At 51.4% G+C, this 18,623-nt stretch overlaps 10 protein-coding genes across 10 annotated transcripts; 5 read left to right on the top strand and 5 right to left on the bottom strand.

Moving 5' to 3' along the window:
• Positions 1-5: 5 nt before the first annotated feature.
• VC83_04302 (uncharacterized protein) lies at positions 6-1,644 on the top strand. Its single transcript, XM_024467937.1, has 2 exons — positions 6-640; positions 693-1,644. Exons 1-2 carry the CDS (start codon positions 164-166, stop codon positions 1,233-1,235), a joined length of 1,020 nt encoding a protein of 339 aa, XP_024324406.1. The 5' UTR covers positions 6-163; the 3' UTR covers positions 1,236-1,644.
• VC83_04303 (uncharacterized protein) lies at positions 1,645-3,130 on the top strand. The gene is made up of 2 exons (XM_024467938.1): positions 1,645-2,236; positions 2,314-3,130. Exons 1-2 carry the CDS (start codon positions 2,054-2,056, stop codon positions 3,037-3,039), a joined length of 909 nt encoding a protein of 302 aa, XP_024324407.1. The 5' UTR covers positions 1,645-2,053; the 3' UTR covers positions 3,040-3,130.
• Positions 3,131-3,135: 5 nt separating this feature from the next.
• On the bottom strand, positions 3,136-5,078 carry YOS9 (protein OS-9). Its single transcript, XM_024467939.1, has 2 exons — positions 4,965-5,078; positions 3,136-4,913 (listed from the first exon to the last, which is right to left on the bottom strand). The coding sequence occupies exons 1-2, from the start codon at positions 5,061-5,063 to the stop codon at positions 3,225-3,227; spliced, it is 1,788 nt and encodes a 595-aa protein (XP_024324404.1). The 5' UTR covers positions 5,064-5,078; the 3' UTR covers positions 3,136-3,224.
• An 85-nt stretch (positions 5,079-5,163) lies between these two features.
• RPT1 (protease subunit component) lies at positions 5,164-6,899 on the bottom strand. The gene is made up of 3 exons (XM_024467940.1): positions 6,696-6,899; positions 6,294-6,638; positions 5,164-6,242 (listed from the first exon to the last, which is right to left on the bottom strand). The coding sequence occupies exons 1-3, from the start codon at positions 6,788-6,790 to the stop codon at positions 5,363-5,365; spliced, it is 1,320 nt and encodes a 439-aa protein (XP_024324405.1). The 5' UTR covers positions 6,791-6,899; the 3' UTR covers positions 5,164-5,362.
• Positions 6,900-7,038: 139 nt separating this feature from the next.
• CCT4 (Subunit of the cytosolic chaperonin Cct ring complex) lies at positions 7,039-8,931 on the top strand. The gene is made up of 4 exons (XM_024467941.1): positions 7,039-7,154; positions 7,205-7,256; positions 7,306-8,768; positions 8,824-8,931. Exons 1-4 carry the CDS (start codon positions 7,107-7,109, stop codon positions 8,857-8,859), a joined length of 1,599 nt encoding a protein of 532 aa, XP_024324402.1. The 5' UTR covers positions 7,039-7,106; the 3' UTR covers positions 8,860-8,931.
• VC83_04307 (uncharacterized protein) lies at positions 8,927-10,145 on the bottom strand. The gene has a single exon (XM_024467942.1). The coding sequence runs from the start codon at positions 10,095-10,097 to the stop codon at positions 9,054-9,056; it is 1,044 nt and encodes a 347-aa protein (XP_024324403.1). The 5' UTR covers positions 10,098-10,145; the 3' UTR covers positions 8,927-9,053.
• A 400-nt stretch (positions 10,146-10,545) lies between these two features.
• VC83_04308 (uncharacterized protein) lies at positions 10,546-14,281 on the bottom strand. The gene is made up of 4 exons (XM_024467943.1): positions 14,171-14,281; positions 13,624-13,914; positions 11,441-13,422; positions 10,546-11,391 (listed from the first exon to the last, which is right to left on the bottom strand). The coding sequence occupies exons 2-4, from the start codon at positions 13,760-13,762 to the stop codon at positions 10,849-10,851; spliced, it is 2,664 nt and encodes an 887-aa protein (XP_024324410.1). The 5' UTR covers positions 13,763-13,914; positions 14,171-14,281; the 3' UTR covers positions 10,546-10,848.
• A 247-nt stretch (positions 14,282-14,528) lies between these two features.
• VC83_04309 (uncharacterized protein) lies at positions 14,529-15,781 on the top strand. Its single transcript, XM_024467944.1, has 3 exons — positions 14,529-14,654; positions 14,942-15,062; positions 15,118-15,781. The coding sequence occupies exons 2-3, from the start codon at positions 14,951-14,953 to the stop codon at positions 15,612-15,614; spliced, it is 609 nt and encodes a 202-aa protein (XP_024324411.1). The 5' UTR covers positions 14,529-14,654; positions 14,942-14,950; the 3' UTR covers positions 15,615-15,781.
• Positions 15,782-15,785: 4 nt separating this feature from the next.
• On the bottom strand, positions 15,786-17,453 carry ARG13 (Amino-acid transporter arg-13). The gene is made up of 2 exons (XM_024467945.1): positions 16,988-17,453; positions 15,786-16,921 (listed from the first exon to the last, which is right to left on the bottom strand). The coding sequence occupies exons 1-2, from the start codon at positions 17,114-17,116 to the stop codon at positions 16,022-16,024; spliced, it is 1,029 nt and encodes a 342-aa protein (XP_024324623.1). The 5' UTR covers positions 17,117-17,453; the 3' UTR covers positions 15,786-16,021.
• Positions 17,454-17,488: 35 nt separating this feature from the next.
• Positions 17,489-18,241, top strand: VC83_04311 (uncharacterized protein). The gene is made up of 3 exons (XM_024467946.1): positions 17,489-17,708; positions 17,760-17,905; positions 17,986-18,241. Exons 1-3 carry the CDS (start codon positions 17,639-17,641, stop codon positions 18,124-18,126), a joined length of 357 nt encoding a protein of 118 aa, XP_024324622.1. The 5' UTR covers positions 17,489-17,638; the 3' UTR covers positions 18,127-18,241.
• Positions 18,242-18,623: the final 382 nt, after the last annotated feature.

Consider the following 18,623-nt stretch of genomic DNA (forward strand, 5'->3'; position numbering starts at 1 on the left):
GAATTCAGACTGCGTTGAACCTCTCACAGTTCATCGCGTCTGCCTTCGTAGGCCTGCGCCCCTCTGACTGTAAATAAGAAGCTTCGCCGCCCGATTTCCTCTCAAAAGCCTCATCTGCGACCAACCGAACCGATCTGGCACATTCCTTAGAAACCCCGCGACGATGCGTGACTTCATACCCCCCATACCCTTCCTAGCGAAGGCGATTACTCCGTTCGCAGAGTATATCGGCGCAACAACACTGCCTCTGCACATTCACGAGGTTGTCGTCTCATATCTCGCCTATACTTTCATCAATAAGAAGGTCGCGCCAGCCGTATCGACATGGCTCTTTCCTCAGAAGTACCCGGCGCTCTCGGCCGAGAAGAAGTTCAACTGGAACGTCCATGTGGTGTCTCTATGCCAGAGCCTTTTGGTCAACAGCACGGCTCTCTATGTCATCTTAACTGATGATGAGCGCAACAACATGACCTGGCAGGAGCGGGTCTGGGGCTACACCGGGGCGTCTGGGATGATTCAAGGTTTGGCCACTGGGTACTTCCTCTGGGATCTGGTTATCACTATCCAGAACGTCAAGATGTTTGGGCTGGGGATGCTGGCGCATGCTGTCAGCGCTCTGACGGTGTTCTCTTTTGGTTTTGTAAGTAATATGAGAGAGCTTCAGGGTGCTACGCTAATAGATTCCTTCACAGAGACCCTTCGTTAACTACTATGCCTCGACTTTCATTATTTACGAGCTATCCTCGCCATTTCTGAACTTCCACTGGTTCTTTGATAAACTGAACCTGACCGGATCTCGTCGCCAGCTCGTCAACGGAATACTGCTCCTCGCCACCTTCTTTGGCTGCCGTCTATGCTGGGGAACATACCAATCTCTGCGGGTATACCAGGACATGTGGATGGCATTACACCACACCCCTGGCGACACTTTCGGAAAGGTTGAATCTCCTATCCACGATGAAATCATGAAGTACACAAAAGAGGAGTTCCTACCACTCTGGCTGGCAGTCACCTACCTCGGAAGCAACCTCGTCCTGAACGCACTGAACTTCTACTGGTTTGCAAAGATGATCGACGCTCTGCGCAAGCGCTTCGTCCCGGCCGAGAAGGCCAACTCGAAGCCAAAGTTGGCCATGACTGGCGCTAATGGCACGGTGAAGATCGAGGCTGATGAGACTATCGTGCGCCGCAGAAATGTGCCTCTCCCAGAGGCAGATATCGTGCCGATTCCGTGAAGGGCTGGGGTGCTCAATGTAACCAAGCTATGATGGCTCATATTGGATATGAGATTGACGACGTGTGGCTTCCTTTTCTTTTTGGAACGACATAGTTCAGGGTCAATGGTGTAGTATACGAGTCGAGGGGCCGTAATGGAGGGGTACTCTGTTGGGAGCGGAGCGCCACAGCGAGCAGAACCAGCCCCCTGCTTTCTTGTTTATACGTACAGTGAGGTCAGAATACTGCGACCTATAAGATCACGAGTATAAATCCAATTTCTACTAAACATTATAACACGGAGTTGAATATTGATTGTAGCACAAAGGAGTAGAAATGCGAATTGTATCACGTGATGGGTCGGATAGATAATCACGTGCGTTTGTGATTTGGAAGTTTGAAGCTGATTCATTCATCGCAAATCAAGCAAGCTAACCCCCCCAACATTACCTGTCCCACCCCTCACTTCTAAATAACTGATGTCAGTACAGTAATGCTGAGATAATTATTTCCAAGGCCCTATAAGAGTATAGTATCTTTTCGAGCTTTCTCACTCATTCTCGTTTTCCTAGTTTCTTTGGTGTTTAAACTCCCCATCAATCCCGATGAAGCTGTTCTTTTCATTTTCACAACCGCAATCGCACTCCTCTCAATCGCATTCAGTGATACCATACTCGCCCGCATCGGTCCATTGACAGACATCCTCCTAAATAGAAACAACAGCAACCAAACCGCTACCACGTCTTCCTCAAACTCCCAAACTACAGTCACTACCTCCATTGAGGGCCTCCCAGTCATTCCTCCTACCGAGATCTACGGCGCGCCAAAAGCAGAAGCCATGTCTGCCCCCCGCGCAATCCGCAAAGCCTTCCTGGCTATCCAGCAATCTGAGGGTGTAGGCGCCAAAGTGCGCCGCTCGATCGGCACCCCTCAACTCCGCAACTTCAGCCCCTTCCTCATGCTGGATCACTTTACCAGCTCCCCCGGCTCCGGCTTCCCTGATCATCCTCACCGCGGACAGGTACGTTCCCGCCCCCGCAGCCACCTTGCGGGTGGTCTGTCCCCCAAATAAAACGAACTCTTACTAACCCCACCCAGGAAACAATCACCTACCTCCTCTCCGGCGCCGTCGACCACGAAGACTTCGCCGGCAACAAAGGCACCATCGAAGCCGGGGACCTGCAATTCATGACCGCCGGCCGCGGCATCATGCATGCCGAGATGCCGCGCGAGCTCTCTGATGGCGCCCCGGTGGTCGGGATGCAGCTCTGGGTCGACCTCCCCGAGAAACTCAAGATGTGCGAGCCGCGATACCGGGATCTGAAAGCTAGCGAGATTCCGCACGTTAAAACGGATGATGGGAAGGTAAATATTAAGGTCATCTCGGGACAGAGCCATGGCGTCGATTCGGTGAAGGAATTGGCTTATACGCCGGTTTGGATTTTTGATATTGAGGTCCAGCCTGGTGGAAAGATTACGCAGCCGATCCCGGCTGGGTGGAACGCTTTCGCCTACACTTTGTCCGGCACGACCAGTTTCGGAAGCGGCGAGGAGAAGATGGAGGTCGGGCAGTTCCATAACGTCGTCTTTGAGCAGGCTGGCGATACCGTCACAGCAGCTGTATCAGCCGATGCCACGGAGCCCTGTCACTTCTACCTCGTTGCCGGCCTCCCGCTCGATCAGAAGGTCGTGCAATACGGACCGTTCGTCTTGAACAGCCAGGATCAGGTCTATGAGGCGCTTAGGGATTACCAGAACCACCAGAACGGATTTGAGCGTGCTAAGGGATGGCAGAGCGAGATTGGGAAGAGGATGATGCAATAGGCAATCCTATGGATGGATGGGTTTATGTTGTTAGAGATTGGCATGGATGGAGTTAAAACTGGGAATTTGTATTGTAGACACAGCTTCAGACTTGAATTGGAATTCATGATATCATATTTGTACACTCCTACTCTTATTTCCCCTTGTGAAACGTAGGCTTAGTCTCCTTATGCGTAGTAGAAGGACTACAGCTCATCTTTATAATATAGCTCCTCACTACCCTCCTCCTCATCCTTCCCATCATTCTTCTGCTGTCCCTCAGCCTTACCCTCTCCTTTCTCCTCCTTCCCCGTTTTCTTCTCCGCCTTCCCCTTCTCCACCGTCTCTTTCCACTCCCCCGACCTATCCTCCAACTTCTGCCCAAACAGCAACTCCTCTACATCCTCCCACGCCCGCTCCCTCCCCTCATCCTCCTTCCCCACCGCATCAATCACCCCCCTCACCTCCCTTCCCACCACCCCCTGCCCCTCCACCAGCGCAAGCGTCCACACATTCTCGCCCGCCGCAGCCCTCAGCTTCTCGGCCAACCCCTCAACAACACCAGTCGACATCCCCAGTTTCCTCAGATCCTCATCGTTCATAATGTGATAGCCGTCATTTTGTCCCAGTCCATGGGCTAGGATCTCAATCGTCACCACCCCGTCGGATTCTAGGCGCGCATTAAGAGAAGCTGCCAACTTCGCGGAGTCGGGGACGCCGGGAGGCACCTTCGCTGCGGCGTTTCCGCCCTTGCCGTCAGACCCGGCGGTTACTTTTGTGTTGGAGTTGGCGATCATGGTGGGTTTCTTGGTGTTGCCTCGCACATTCACGTTCCAGAATGGTGGTGGTTGGAGGAGCGGCGGGTCGGAGGCGGGGAAGTACTCTCCGCCTCCTACTACCGTGCCGCCGATGATCAACGGTTTATCTTTCGCACTCTCCTTTGCGAGGCTCTTCAGGATATCCGCTGCATTCTCACTAGTCTCCGCCGCTGCTTCACCGCTGGCGGCAGGCTCTTGCGGCGCGGAATCGGTGGCGGAAGGCTCGGTTGTGCCCTCCTCCTCGCCGATGATCGGCTTACACAATATCTCCAGCGTTTCAGCTTGGGTCTGTGGTTGAAATGCAACATCCTTGCAGAGACGAGGCGTGTGCACTACCATCAGATACGAACACGTCGTCACCTCTTTGATCCAGGCGACCCGGTCAACTTCTATGGCGCCGCAGTGGTACTGGATCTCGATCTCCCGGGGGCGCATTGTGAGGTCACAGAGGGTGCCGCTCTTCATTTTCTGGGCCAGGTAGCGATTATCCCCATTATCCTGCAAGATACCCTTTATCTCGTCGTCCTCGTAGTACTCTGAATCCTCCTCCTGCGATCCTCGAAGCTCGAGCTCACTCCTGCCCCCCGCCTTCTCGCTGGAACCGTCATCGTAGAACTTCCCATGCGTCTTTGAATCTTGTCCTGCAATCTTCTTCGCGCGCCCGAGGACAAATTGTGGCGTCCTCGGGTCACGGACGGGTGGGAATTGTGGACGGCCCGGCTGGGGCGGCGCGGCGTGGAATTGAGTGATAGAGTCGTTGTAGCAGAACTTGTAGGACCACCAGCCAGACGTGTAGTAGAGGCACGATTTGCCCAGCGGGGCGAGAAGCTCCCAACCGTGGGTGTTGGCGCGCGAGAGTTCTAGAGCGAGCGAGGCTTTGTGGAGTGCTTCGCTGGTGAGGTTGCGCTCTTCGGGCGGGCGCGGGATTGAGCAGAGGTGAGGTGTGGAGTGCAAGAGTAGGCGGGTATATTCGAAAGGTATGGCGGCGGGTTCTGCGCCATTTGATGGCTTTGGAGGTTCGAGGAGATCTGCTGCTTCGGAGGACGAGATGGAGGATGGGGAGAAGACTATGCTGTACTACGAGGACGTTTAGTGTTTAGCCATGCACGGAAGGTTGATGTATCATACTTGTGGGAATGCATCGATGTCATCGTGTATGCTGAAAACAGTTTGACTAGCTGATGCCAGTCCAACTGCAGCAATCAGTGCTGCCAAATCTCGCCGCATCGTGCCATATATTGGTTTCCGTATGAAGCTTGTAGTCTTGTGAGCTTGATGACCAAGGGCCTCTACAGCGGCTCGGGTAAATATACAGCCGGCCAGCGCCTCGCTGCGGTCTTCATGGCACCATATTGAAGTCACGATAACGAAGAAAACACTATCTAAAGGGCCAATCACAATATCGAAGAAGCCATTGAAAGTTATGAGTTTAAGTTCTGCAATCAGAAAAGGTCGAATTCCTAGTCCCCCTACGCCATGATATAGTACACCTTGCTGTTTGCCAAAGCCATTACCGTAAATCTAATCTAGTTGTACTGCATGTACGTCGCCGTAGAGTTGAACTTGAGATTGCCCTTAATGACCTTATCCACGGCGCTCAAGAAGTCCTTCTCCGTCGCAACCTTCCTGCGTGCACGGATGGCGAACATACCAGCCTCTGTGCAGACGGACCTCAGCTCGGCACCTGTCGAGTTGGGGCAAAGACGAGAGATCAGCTCCCAGCGGATATCGCGGTCAACCGACATGCTCTTGGCGTGAATGCGGAGAATGTTGGCACGGCCCTCAAGGTCAGGAAGTGAGAACTCGATCTTCCTGTCGATACGTCCAGGTCTCATCAAAGCCGGATCAAGAGTGGACGGTCTGTTGGTGGCGAACATGACCTTGATGTTTCCTCTCGCATCGAAACCGTCCAGTTGTGTGATCAGTTCCAGCATAGTTCTCTGGACTTCGTTGTCACCTCCTGCACCATCATCGAATCTGGCACCTCCAATGGCGTCGATTTCGTCGAAGAAGATGATACACGCCTTCTTGGTACGGGCCATCTCGAATAGCTCTCTGACCATCCTCGCTCCCTCTCCGACATACTTCTGGACCAACTCGGAGCCAATAACACGGATAAACGTCGCATCTGTCCTGTTCGCCACGGCTCTGGCGCAGAGTGTCTTTCCGGTTCCAGGGGGGCCGTAGAGTAATGCTCCCTTTGGCGGATCAATTCCGAGGTTGACGAATCGTTCGGGTGAGAGTAATGGCATCTCCACGACTTCTCTCAGCTTCTCCACCTGCTCCTTGCATCCACCAACATCTCCATAGGTAACATCTGGCTTCTCCTCCACTGTCATCATCGTCACACTCGCATCGATTTTCGGTGGCAAAGGAAGGAGGATCTGGTACTTGTTGCGGTCGACACTGTAGATACAAATTAGCTATAGTCGCAGAGCAGCTTGGATAAACACTTGCCCAACTCGCATGCCCTCCTCGATATCCGTAGGCGAAACGCGCTCGCCGAGCTGCACCACGAACTTCGCTATTTGCTTGACGTTGATGACATATTTGCTCTTCTCCGAATTCTTCTCATCCTGGATAATCTTTGTGCACCTGGCTACTTGTAAAGGCTGCTCCTCCGACATTCGTTGCCTATCGGCGGCGACATCCCAGAGATGCGGTGGCGCAAGACCGGTATCTGATTCCTTGACGCCGATCTTGTCGTTGACGCTCGTCTGCTTCTCTTTGATTTGCTTCTCCAGCTTCTTTAGCGCTGATGCGTACGGCGCAGCACCATACGTTTTTAAAACTTGGATATCCCTAAACACTAGATGTTAGGATGGTAATGCCCGTTGGATTGATCAGCTCAGCACGTACTCATCAGATAAAGGTGTGATCTTCTTCTCTTCGACCTCATCATCCGCGAACTCCTTCTTATACTTTTCCCAGTCCGCACCCTTGGCAGTAGGCATGGTGAATTGGAATACGACGAGGTGATATAGAAGTGTAGAGGATCTAGGCCGGTCTTAAAAGTGGTGGTTGATGTCTGATGTTTGGTCGGGGCCGCGATGTTTCCAGGCGACGCCAGGTTGACGAGGCTCGCGAAGCTCACTCACTCAACTACCCTGCTCATGTAAGCGGCAGCTATCTAATGTGGGTTAGCGCGGGCTACGGCGAACTTTTGGAAAACGCGACCGATTACTAGCTAAACGCGATGTTTTATAGAACAGTCCACCATTATCCTGTCGACTTGTGATAACCCCTTATACCCTCACATAGACATACAAGATGGCACTCGCAGCGTCCCAGGCTAATTCTAGCAACAATGCCTTCAAGGTACGCTCCATGCATGGTACAAGCTTGTTCAATACTAATTATATATGCAGGACAAGGAGAAGCCTATGGCTGTGCGCACCGCCAACATTGTCGCCGCCAGAGGTACGCTGCACACTTTCAGGACCCTGCAGTTATGCTGACTATTTATAAGCTGTCGCCGATGCCGTCAGGACGTCTCTCGGACCAAGGGGTATGGATAAGATGATTCAGACGGGGAAGGGGGAGACGATTATCACAAACGACGGAAACACAATGTTGAAAAGTATGTCCGTTATGCATCCATCGGCGAAGATGCTGGTCGACCTTTCATCGGCACAGGATGTCGAGGCTGGAGATGGAACGACATCTGTGGTTGTTATCTGCGGAAGCCTGTTGGGAGCGGCGGACAAGTTACTCGGAAAGGGCATCCACCCCTCAGTGATCGCCGAATCTTTCCAGAGAGCCGCAAAGGCATCAGTTCAGATCTTAACCAACATGTCACATCCAGTTTCCCTCACCGACACAACTACTCTCCTTCAAGCCGCAACAACATCCCTGTCCTCCAAAATCGTTTCACAACACTCCAACCTCCTTGCCCCGATGGCGGTGAACGCTGTGACCAAGACCATCGATATCAAAACCGCAGATAACGTTGACTTGAAGAACATCAGAGTTGTCAAGAAGGTCGGCGGGACTATCGAGGACAGCGAGATGGTTGAGGGCCTGGTCCTTACGCAGGGTGTTCTCAAGAGCGGTGGTGGCCCAATCAGAATGGAGAAGGCACGGATAGGTCTAATCCAGTTCCAGCTGAGCCCTCCCAAGCCAGATATGGAGAACCAGATCGTCGTCAACGACTACAGGCAGATGGATAAGATTCTGAAGGAAGAGCGCACATACCTCCTGAACATGGTCAAGAAGATCAAGAAGGCGAAGTGCAACGTTCTTTTCATCCAAAAATCCATTCTCCGCGACGCCGTCAACGACCTCGCCCTCCACTTCCTCGCCAAGCTCAACATCCTCGCCATCAAGGACATCGAGCGCGACGAGGTCGAGTTCATCTGCAAATCCACCGGCTGCAAGCCAATCGCCGACATCGACTCCTTCACCGAGGACAAGCTCGGCTACGCGGAGCTGATCGAAGAGGCCCAGAACTCCGGCTCCAAGATCGTAAAGGTTACCGGCACCAAGAGCGCCGGCAAGACCGTCTCCATCATCTGCCGCGGCGCCAACTCCCTGATTCTCGACGAGGCCGAGCGCAGTCTCCACGACGCCCTGTGCGTCATCCGCTGCTTGGTCAAGAAGAAGGCTCTTATTGCGGGTGGTGGCGCCCCTGAGATCGAGATCGCGACCCAGCTGGCGAAGCAGGCGCGCCAGCTCACAGGCACTGAGGCCATCTGCTGGAAGGCGTTTGCGGATGCTATGGAGGTCATCCCCACAACTCTTGCGGAGAACGCGGGGTTGAATAGCATCAAGGTCGTGACGGAGCTGAGACACAAGCATGCCAATGGAGAGGTCAACGCGGGTGTCAGTATCAAGTCTGGTGGTGTGAAGAACGACATTGGTGACGAGAACGTGCTCCAGCCGTTGTTGGTGAGCACCAGCGCCATCGAGTTGGCGTCGGAGACTGTAAAAATGGTAAGTTCATTGATTCCAAGCCTGTTACACTTATCGTTGCTAACCCCCTTTTTAGATCCTAAGAATCGATGATATTGCATTAAGCAGGTAAAATGGAGATACAAGCTAAACTGTATTATATCATATTATGAATGAAAATCAGTCAAAGGCTGTGTAGCCCATGATATAAATATTTTAATGAATCTAAATGGTCTGTCGTGATTTATATTAACCAGAATTAAACCATTGGATATGCTAGTCTTATAAATTAAACTTCCACAATTCCACGGCCATAATACTCTACTATTATCTCCACATAGCATATAACCGTTCCAAAACCCCACTGGCCTGGACAGGCTCTCCTTTCCTCGACCACTTTTGAAGCAGCCCGATAATTTCCACGTATGTACTATAACGAGGTTCCTCTCGTCCCCAGAGTTGCATCTCTGCATATTTAAGCAGAGTATCACCAAGTATACCCCCAATCTCTGGATCGGCACCACCATCATCCAGCAAAACATTCACCACCTCAACACGACCATTAAACACCGCTCTCCCCAAGGCACTCCATTTGCCCCGATCACAGTGATTAACCTCTGCCCCATTCTGCAGAAGTAGCCTAACCACATCTCCATGGCCCTCAGCAGCTGCATATAACAGCGGCGTCCGATCTCCTGGTGACTCCACAAAGATGCAATGCTTCTCATCCCCCGAATTCGGATCCGCGCCCCGAGCCAACAGAATCTCCACAATGGCCACCTGCCCCCTCTGCGCAGCCCAGCATAATGGTGTCCAGCCACGGAGATCCCTCGAGTCAGGATCCGCCCCTCTATCCAGTAGCCGCGTGACGATCAACTCCTGGCCATCCTCTGCGGAATGGGATAATACTGTCCGTCTATCAGCGAACCCCTTTCGATCTATATCGACACCATCACCTTCCCACTCTAACAACGCCCACACAGCATCCTCGTGCCCACGAACTGCGGCAACTGCTAGTGGCGTTGTACGGCCATTTTCCTCTGCGCCATTTGGTTCAGCTCCGGCTTCTAGTAGAAGCTTCACCACACTCGCGTGGCCGCTCCCTGCGGCCCAGAATAGTGGTGTTCGATCGCTGTCTTGGTTTTTAGCATTGATGTCCGCTCCATGGTCTAGGAGCAGTTGGACTATGCCCTCGTGGCCTTTGGAGCAGGTAATGGTTAATGCGGTGTGGCCTAGGTTCTCGTATTGACCACGGTCTGGCATGACGCCTTTTTGGAGGAGGGTTGTGACGAGATCTTCCCGGCCGTGTTTGGAGGCACGGAAGAGGCGGGTGTTGGTATCTTCTTCTTCGTTGTCTGTTGCTTGGTCCATCTGAGGTGTTCCTCTTCTTGGTACTCTTAATTTGGGGCGATATGTTATTGAAAATGCCGCATAGAGGCATATGAACACCGCCAGCCTTGCGACGCGCTAAATCCAGACTTATGACCTACGCAGATCATACTCGGACTTAAATCATCTGCAAAGTGAAATATACATATTCTAAAGGTTGTTGCATAAGCTCCTCTCACATATACTATAATTGAAGATATAAATCGAAATGAAATCACATAAATATACAACCGGAAAGATAAAAATATCAAATTCAATAAATATATAACCAGCAACAATCAGATCAATATTAATGTTTACATCAATTATAATTCAAGTAAAGACGTCCAATCACACAGAGCTACAATTATCAAGCCAGCCACTGAGATGGAACCAAAGAGAGAGAGATCCTATCACTTTACATTGGCATTATGAATCCACAGCCATAAAACCCCATAATGCAAAATATGCCCTGTATTGCCACTTGAGAAAACTATATGCTATCTTACAACGAGCTTTTGCGAGCTACCCTAATTCCCAATGTCCCAATTCCCCCCCGTGCAAAAAAAATCGCCAGCAATACCCCATAATCGAAAGCTGTAGCCTGAGCAGCCAGCTAAACCAGAGCCGCGACCCGACAGAACCCCGCAAGCTTCTACTATGCCATGCAATTGGATACGCCCTGAACCTTGCCGGCATATAACCCTACTCGTTCCACTCCAGAGAAAAAGCAAGCAATCAGCAGTACCGGCACCTAGTAATTCAACTCCCCGCCCGCCCCGCCGGCAACCGCATCAAGGTCTTCGTAGCTCTTCAGACTCCTCCCTACCACTGCCTCTCTCGGCGGAGGGGCCGCACCACCTGCAGCTCCATCGCCCCATCTCCCCGCACCAGTCGCGCCAGGCCTGCCGTTCCGGCCACCGGGGGGACTGAGCCTGCCGCTTTCATTGCCCCATCTCCTGTCCGTTGGGCGTCTATCGTATGGGCCAGCACGTGGGTTTCCAAAGCGTCCGCCGCCGCGGCGGATGGAACCTCCGCTACGGTCGTCGCCGCCGGGTGCCCATCCAAGAGGTGCTTGGACGGAGTGACCAGCGAATAAGGCTGGGAATTGGCCTGGTGGGCCGAAGCTGCCGAGTGGGGGGATCCCATTCATACCGAAGGAGTTTAGGTTGAAGCCGCGGGGTGTGCCTGCAGGCTGGTGGCCGTTGGCGGGTGGGAAGTGGCCGTTGCTGTTCGCGTCGGAACGGGAGGGAGCAATGTGTGCTGGATCGGAGACGTAGGTATTAACTAGCTCAAACTGGGTATTGTTAGTAAAAGCCCGGGTGCTGAGTTAGGCGTTGACTTACTTCTTTCTTTATACCTTCAAGCCACTCAGGATGTCTCTTCTCCACGTGCTTTCTCCAGAAATGTTCTTCTTTGAAGAGCTTCGTACACTCCGGAACATGGCAGCGGTATTTATGCTCGTCTTCCTGTTTCACGTGCTTGTCCATCTCCTCCTCCACTGCCTCTTCCACTGGTCTTCCACCAAGCTTGCGAACATCGATGTCCTCCGGCTCAATGATCTGCAAGATCTTCTCCTCGAAAGTCTTTACCCAATTGAACGCACGCTGAAGTTGCTGCTCCGTTTTCGATGCAGTGCTATTGCGGTTGAACTTTCTGTCCGTCTCCGGCGAACCAGGAGCCTCGCGCTCCTCTGCATCACTCTTCTTCCTGTCAGGAAGGGGCTCGCCGTTGGCGCTAGCACGTGCTGCAGCCTTGGCTGAGGCTGTCAACGTATTTCTTGGGCGACGAAGATGGCCACCCGGACACTTGCGAGTCAGTTCATGAATAGAATCGCTCTCGAAAACGCAGAAGAAGCAGAAGTTGAAGACTCTTCGCAAGTACTCAACCATTAGATCAAGTTGTTTCTTCCTGACCAGCAGTTCATCATCGTCAACTTCATCATCGACCGCGCCTTCGTCTTCCTCATCTTCCTCGCCTTCTTCGACATCGGCCATAGCCTCGTCGCCGTTGCGTTCAGACTTAGCCTTTTTCGGCGCAGGTACCGCAGGCTTGATGAGTCCCTGGCTCTTGAGTTCATCAACCTTCTCTTCAATCTTGAGAACGGCATTGAAATCTGATCCAAAGTCTTCTTCATACTTATTGATCAGTTTCGAAGCGAGGTCAAGGTCCTTCTCGATGCGCTCAGGAGCGGAGAACAGGTCCCAAAGAGCCTTTTTCCTTGGCATCAAAGGTGGCACGTGGACGCCGACATGACAGGTAAAGTCCCCGCGCACTTCATCCTTAACTTGTTTGCCATTGATGGCTTCCAAAGCCTTGTCGGCTACAGATACTGGGGCAGCCGGCTGTTCTGGTGCCTCGCCATCCCCTTCATTTGCTTCGGGACGATATGAAGGGGAAGGGGCATCTGATCCGGGATTCAGCATAACCCAGCCTATCCGATGATATCGCTTGCTTGGGTTAGGGTCGCTCAAACTGAGCCATTTGAAGCCTCCTTCGCCCTCGCCAAGGTGTTCCTTGCAGAATGAAACCACGTTATCACGATTGACGTGAGGGGCGATCGTTTTGATGAGTAGTGTCGGTAGGAAAGCATCTTCGTCTCTTATATCACTTCCTTTCGAAGGTAAGAGATCCCCAACTCCAAGGACCTCGTTCGCTGCTGTAGTTTCGCCCTCCTCTTTCTCAATAAGGGTGCCCGAGCTATTTATTTCGCCCTTTGGAATGCCCTCCAGTGAGTACTCGTCGAATATCCCTGCATCCAAATCCCGCTCCCATCGGGTATAATTTAGGCGGCGAAAGTCATTGAGCCTCGCCTTCAGTGGCTCTCTAACCTCAGCCATGTACCTCTCTTGAAACCACTGCTCGTTTTTGTGCTCCTGAACAAACGTTTTCGCCATTTTTGCCTGTAGGTCTTCTTTATATGCGTCGTACGCGACCTGTATGCGTGCCTTTTCCTTGTCGCGATCTCCCTGAGACTCGCGTTGACCGCGAACTCTTTCTGGCTCCCGCCTCCTACCAGTCTTTTGTCGCTCTTTCTCCTCCTTGATCTTCTCATTCGTCCTCCACCATTCTCCAAAGTATGAAAACCCCACTTGAAATTGTAGCTTCGATGGATCGGCTAGTGGATTCACTGTGATAGGAGCACTGCCAGAATCCTGGCCTGGAATGTATCGGTCGATATGGGCAGGCCCTGGTGATGGCCTGCGTCGCTCATCTCGATCTCTGGGTCCGCCATAATCGTCGCGAGGTAGCCGAGGGCCAGGTTCGTATCGGTCAACTGCTAATGGCGAACGGGAGCGGTTTCGTGGCCTACGTTGGCGGTTGGCACCTGTAACGGGCGTGATAAGTAAATGTCATTCAAAGAAGTACCAAAACGTAGCCGCAATGATGAACATGAGCATGACTTCAGTTTTGAGGAGGTGTGAAGTGAATGTAAACTCAAAAAGCCAAACCTCGAAGAGCAATGACACCTCGGAGTCATGCCGGAGGCCAAACAGGCCACAAATGGCAAGTATAATAAATCACATACCAGGAGATCTGCCACGATAGAAAGAATCCGGGCGTTCTGGGCGGTCATTTGGCCTCGCATCATCCCGATTAGTCCAGGTATCCCTCTCCGTCGGCGATCGCGTGAGGGGAGGTTCTCTGCTGTATTGGTAGCTCGCCATTTCCGAGGTTCAACTGTTGTTGCTGCTTGGTATACAGAATCGGAAATAAGTCGTGGCGGCTTTGTTGGCTTTGTAGCCACAAAGAGCTCGCGTTTGCTTCGTGTCAAGTTATACCCAGTGATTGTGATGAGGTTGTGACACCGAAGGAGCTGCTGTTTGTTGACATGATTGACTGTCAGAGGATTGCTTCAAAAGTATAGGATAAGGTAAGGTAGAGGTGCGCAAATAATGTGAAAACAAGGGAGGTGCAAGTGAAGTATGAAGAGGCTATCTAACGCCGATGATTGAAGGCAGCGGAGGTGTGCATGTGAGGTTTTGAGATGGGGAGGAGCGAAAGCCAGTATATAGGTCTAAGAAACAGGAAGGTATTGAATGCAAGAATTGGTGCGAGGGAAGGATGTAACCAACAAGAGATTGAATAGTACGAAGCAGCTTCAGCGCGCAAAACGAAGCTCCTCGATGAATTGGAGGCGGAATAAGAGGCGGGTAGAATGTATGGAGGAGGGTGGACTTGGGAAGATCGAAATGCGGAGAAGATGAGGCGTGGGAGAGCTTGTACAGTAACAGTAGAGGTCGGCGTTGTGACTTTGGGGGGCGCTAAGGGTCGGGTACGGCAGGCTATTGGGTGCAGTGGTGTCAATGGTGGTACTTGGTGCTGCAAGTGGTCCCCCAGCACCGCGTGAACCAACATTACCACGCTGCTTTAGCATATTTAGCATATCCGCCATAACTTAGTAACCTTCCCACCATTCCTCGCCCCGTTGTGTCATGACGGGCCACAAACAAGGTGAGACCAAGTTCCATGCTCTGTATCCTCTTCACACTTCATTGTTTATTTCCTAAAAACTACCTACCCAATTCAAGAATTGCTCAATTGTACAAAACAGAATAGGTGAGTTTTCCATTTTCAATTCATATTCACAGTGCCTATCGCATCAATGCTGCACATGAGTGTCTATGGGGAAGAGCTTCGTGATAAGAGCTTATGACGTAGGGCGAAGGCGACAATCGCCCCAGTATGAACAGTGGTTCTGAAGCCAATTTGACACTTAATGTCTACCTTCAGTGTCTATTCAGGGCTGCTGCTTATTCATTTGACCTTTTAATACGTCTTTCTATCCCAGTTTACGCTCTCCGAAAGCTACTAAAGAAATTAAAAACTGATAATTCATCCCCCAGGTTGCAACGATGACCACCTACATACCCTCACTCACGATCCCCTCGGGGATCCTCCTCAACCCGGCCACCTCCATTCTCCTCCCCGTGGCTCTGGGAACCGCCGTTGGATTCTCATCGAGACGTATGTACCATCTCACCCCCCCTCTTCTCAACTCCAAAAACTAACCCCCACCCAGCCCGTGAGAACCAAAATAACTACATGGCCCTCAAGCAGCCTCCCTGCCGCCCACCCCCCGAGATATTCGGCCCCCTCTGGGCCCTCTTCTACGGCCTCATGGGCTACGGCGCCTTCCGCGCCTGCAACTCCGGCCTCTCCCCCCTCCGCTCCCCCAACGTCATCCAAGCAACCAAGCACGGAGCAACGCTCTACACGATCCAGCTGGGTCTGAATCTCATCTGGATGCCGCTGTTCTTCGTAGCTAAGCGCCCTATCGAAGCAACCGTTGATATCCTCGCGCTCACTGGTACAGTCGGATATATGACGTACCTCTGGGGCAAGGTTGATGCGGTGGCGGGGTGGTGCATGGTTCCTTATTTGGGGTGGTTGTGCTATGCTTCTTATTTGAGTGTTGGGGTTGGGTATTTGAATAACTGGGATTTGTCGGATAAGACTGTTGATTCCCCGCCGTCGTCGAAGCCGGGACACACTAAGTTTGTTGATGAGAAGCCTTAGGATGGATGTATGCTACCGCTGGATGTGATACGAGACGGAAAGGGAAGGGAAGGGACGGATTAATTGGAAATTGGACTATTTGTGGTATTTAGGGGAAACAAAATGTATCGTCAGTGGCTTTATTCCTGTCATTACTGTAGATTAGGCTTTGTTGGAAAATAAATGTAAAGTTATCACTCTTAAAAAATATGTTGTTTCGTGTTACTCATCAATCTATAGAAAAGAAGCCCAAAACGCCGTCCATATGTCTGCCGCTGTATCGAACCAAGTCTCCCCTCTAAACCAATAATCCTTTCCTCCAACCTCATGTACCGGTTTGGCGTCGCCCAAGTGCCCGAATGCTCATCAAAGACGACCCATCATCTAACAACAATGTAGCCTCTATCTCCAAACGCCATTCTCTCAGCTCAAGAGAAATGCAGTTCCCTCTTCAAACCATCATATATGATAAAAATAAACGCTGATGCAGGTGCCGATCTAAAAACAGTGATCCCACAACCACGATACATCCCCTTGAGGCCCGCCTGCTTCCAAAGCGCCTTTCCTTCCGCCCAGAAGCTTGCTTGCTTCTCGGGTCCATTAACTGCCGAGGTCTGCATCCGCGACTTAACCGTATCAGCAGGGAAGAACAGGAAATTATATGACATTCCTGCCGTCGCACCAGCCACCGCCTGCTGCCATAGCGGCAACGGAGGGTGGACAGACCCGAGCACGTGCGGATCCGCTGTGCCTCCCTTCTTTTCGTTGTATTTGCGGAAGAGCATAGAGACAGTCTCTTTGCTCCCGAACCACGCAGCGCACCCTCCAGTCTCACGAATCAACGTTCCCATTTGCCCGTGCCAAAAGCCCATGAGGCCTCGGTGGCGGAAAACGTTGCGGATGATGGAGGAGACGGTGTCGTGTTTTGCGATTAGGCCATCGGGACTGGTGGCGGTCGGTACTTGCATCTTGCATTTGACGAGCTCGACGGGCGTGAGGACGAGGGAGGTGACTGCTCCTGCCACACCGCCTGTGCAGAACAATGCTGAGAGAGGTAGGGGGGTATCTGAACTGTATAATCCGGAGGCGAATAGCAGTTTCTGTGCCGCTTGTTCGGAGACGAAAAGACTGCTGTTCTCCAATGCTGCGCCGACTAGTGGAGCACTGATCCCTCGGTATAGGCCGGCCATGCCTTCCTGACGCCAGGACTGCCTGAAGCAATCGAGTGGCCCAGCGTATCGAAGAGGTTTGGTATCGGGTTGTGACTGTAGCCGAACCTTCACGGTGTCGAATGGGTACTCGATGAATTTTCCTGCAATGCCTGCAATCTTGCATAGAGTCAGCCTTTGGACAATGCTTAAAGGAGACGCAATGAGTAACAGTAGAACACTTACAGAGCCAAATAAGACATCTTCAACCGCATCCATCAGTGCACTCGCCCCGTTGATCTGGAGTCTGGGGGCTTGCTCCAAGACCATACTCTTCGGTGACTCAGCACCAGTCTGGCGGTCTGTGGCGTCCATTGCAAGTCACTTGGAGCAGAATATGCTCCCGCAATGTGTAAATTGCGTATTTAAATTTGTAAACCGAAAGAGCGTGTGGCAGTTGTTATCGAGTTACCATTTTGAAGAGAGAGGGGCGGTCAGGAAAGTAGAGATTGCGGTCGGTGAGATGAAGTGCGGGGCAAACACGTTCACTTGTGACAATGTTGTTGGGTTTAGGGCTTGGCTTGTCTTGATCAGGTATATATGAGAGATTTTTGTATGAGATAATTTGGTGGTAGATAATGGCGCAAAGTCCCTGTGTTACCTTGCTGTTTTGCGCGCGCAAATAGATAAAAACGGACCGCTACCTTTAAACTGCATGGTTGTTCTGATGCTTTATCAGATCATCAGATTATATTTTCGGTGTGGGGAAAAACTATAGTGCGGATAATTTATGCTTCCCGAATCTTTTATCCACCAAATCGATAAGGGAAACACTTTCCAATAACGTTATTTTCAACACGCATTCCCGACTTTCTTGCCAGCAAAATCGCCGGAATTATGTCTACCGCCGTCGCAGATGCTGTAAGCCAGCCAGCGGAGAAACCTGCCTATGGAATTCGCAAAAACGGTATGTCTTGAAAAATTGCTGTCGTTGAAGCTCGCACTGACAGTTTACTAGGAAAGCAATGGCACGCTTTGAAGAGCGCATTTCGCCCGAAAGCTGGCAATGATACGTATGAGAAACGTAATGCGGAGAGAGTGGCCATGAACGTTGTGAAGGCAAAGGAGAAGGAGATGAAGGAAGAGAAGGAAGCCGAGCGCCAAGTAAGTGGCAGACCGATCCGAGAGCGCACAGCTTTCTTTCAGAACCAAGGATTAGCGGACTGTTGCTAATATATTTACAGAGGAGGATAACAGCGCTCAAGGACAAGCGTGCTGCGAAGGAGGAGAAGGCGCGATACGAGAAGCTAGCAGAGACAATGCACAGGAAGAGAGTGGAGAGGCTGAAGAGGAAGGAGAAGAGGAATAAGATGATCAAGTCATGATGGAGAGATTGCATCGATAAGCTGTATACATGGATTGCGGGCGTAATTATGCAGAGGATGGCGTTGGGGATCTTGATTCAGGGCATAGTTGAAGGGATATAAGCCTAACGATGATATATGAAGTGTCAAAGAAGCTCACTCTCACTGGATTAATTGCGCGCTCCTTGCGATATCTCTGAGTGTGATGGTTTGCGACAGTCTATAATCTATCAGTTTTGAACTGGCATTCAAAAGAGGTCTGGGCTGGTGGAGAGGCATTTGGTGGTTCTCATTTGGGTTTGGAACAAGGCCCATCAGCCTTGCTACTACGGGAAGCTGTGGACAAATACTACCACTGGTACAAACTACACCTCATATATTATTGAAAGCTACTTATACTGGCTTGTATTTGATTATTTCCGGCTAATATTAAAATATAATTTGTATATTCGTAGACGCTACTCCGTAGACATTTTCGTGGTGGCAGTACTACCAGCACAGGGATTGCGGGGGCGGTC

Source organism: Pseudogymnoascus destructans, assembly GCF_001641265.1.
Source record: "Pseudogymnoascus destructans isolate 20631-21 unplaced genomic scaffold scaffold_9, whole genome shotgun sequence".
NCBI lineage: Eukaryota > Fungi > Ascomycota > Leotiomycetes > Thelebolales > Thelebolaceae > Pseudogymnoascus > Pseudogymnoascus destructans.

Bases quoted from the DNA above. Each gene is read 5' to 3' on its own strand.
- YOS9 (XM_024467939.1), bottom strand. From the start codon at position 5,063: ATGCGGCGAGATTTGGCAGCACTGATTGCTGCAGTTGGACTGGCATCA. The intron at 4,914-4,964 runs GTATGATACATC...ACGTCCTCGTAG, and splicing joins ACATCGATGCATTCCCACAA to TACAGCATAGTCTTCTCCCC.
- VC83_04309 (XM_024467944.1), top strand. From the start codon at position 14,951: ATGACCACCTACATACCCTCACTCACGATCCCCTCGGGGATCCTCCTC. The intron at 15,063-15,117 runs GTATGTACCATC...ACCCCCACCCAG, and splicing joins CGTTGGATTCTCATCGAGAC to CCCGTGAGAACCAAAATAAC.
- VC83_04311 (XM_024467946.1), top strand. From the start codon at position 17,639: ATGTCTACCGCCGTCGCAGATGCTGTAAGCCAGCCAGCGGAGAAACCT. The intron at 17,709-17,759 runs GTATGTCTTGAA...ACAGTTTACTAG, and splicing joins CTATGGAATTCGCAAAAACG to GAAAGCAATGGCACGCTTTG. The intron at 17,906-17,985 runs GTAAGTGGCAGA...ATATATTTACAG, and splicing joins AGAAGGAAGCCGAGCGCCAA to AGGAGGATAACAGCGCTCAA.
- CCT4 (XM_024467941.1), top strand. From the start codon at position 7,107: ATGGCACTCGCAGCGTCCCAGGCTAATTCTAGCAACAATGCCTTCAAG. The intron at 7,155-7,204 runs GTACGCTCCATG...TTATATATGCAG, and splicing joins CTAGCAACAATGCCTTCAAG to GACAAGGAGAAGCCTATGGC. The intron at 7,257-7,305 runs GTACGCTGCACA...ACTATTTATAAG, and splicing joins CAACATTGTCGCCGCCAGAG to CTGTCGCCGATGCCGTCAGG.
- VC83_04308 (XM_024467943.1), bottom strand. From the start codon at position 13,762: ATGGCGAGCTACCAATACAGCAGAGAACCTCCCCTCACGCGATCGCCG. The intron at 13,423-13,623 runs GTATGTGATTTA...CGCCCGTTACAG, and splicing joins CTATCGTGGCAGATCTCCTG to GTGCCAACCGCCAACGTAGG. The intron at 11,392-11,440 runs GTAAGTCAACGC...AACAATACCCAG, and splicing joins TTGAAGGTATAAAGAAAGAA to TTTGAGCTAGTTAATACCTA.
- VC83_04303 (XM_024467938.1), top strand. From the start codon at position 2,054: ATGTCTGCCCCCCGCGCAATCCGCAAAGCCTTCCTGGCTATCCAGCAA. The intron at 2,237-2,313 runs GTACGTTCCCGC...AACCCCACCCAG, and splicing joins ATCATCCTCACCGCGGACAG to GAAACAATCACCTACCTCCT.
- VC83_04302 (XM_024467937.1), top strand. From the start codon at position 164: ATGCGTGACTTCATACCCCCCATACCCTTCCTAGCGAAGGCGATTACT. The intron at 641-692 runs GTAAGTAATATG...ATTCCTTCACAG, and splicing joins CGGTGTTCTCTTTTGGTTTT to AGACCCTTCGTTAACTACTA.
- ARG13 (XM_024467945.1), bottom strand. From the start codon at position 17,116: ATGGACGCCACAGACCGCCAGACTGGTGCTGAGTCACCGAAGAGTATG. The intron at 16,922-16,987 runs GTAAGTGTTCTA...ACTCTATGCAAG, and splicing joins AAGATGTCTTATTTGGCTCT to ATTGCAGGCATTGCAGGAAA.
- VC83_04307 (XM_024467942.1), bottom strand. From the start codon at position 10,097: ATGGACCAAGCAACAGACAACGAAGAAGAAGATACCAACACCCGCCTC.
- RPT1 (XM_024467940.1), bottom strand. From the start codon at position 6,790: ATGCCTACTGCCAAGGGTGCGGACTGGGAAAAGTATAAGAAGGAGTTC. The intron at 6,639-6,695 runs GTACGTGCTGAG...TCTAGTGTTTAG, and splicing joins ATCACACCTTTATCTGATGA to GGATATCCAAGTTTTAAAAA. The intron at 6,243-6,293 runs GCAAGTGTTTAT...TTGTATCTACAG, and splicing joins GAGGAGGGCATGCGAGTTGG to TGTCGACCGCAACAAGTACC.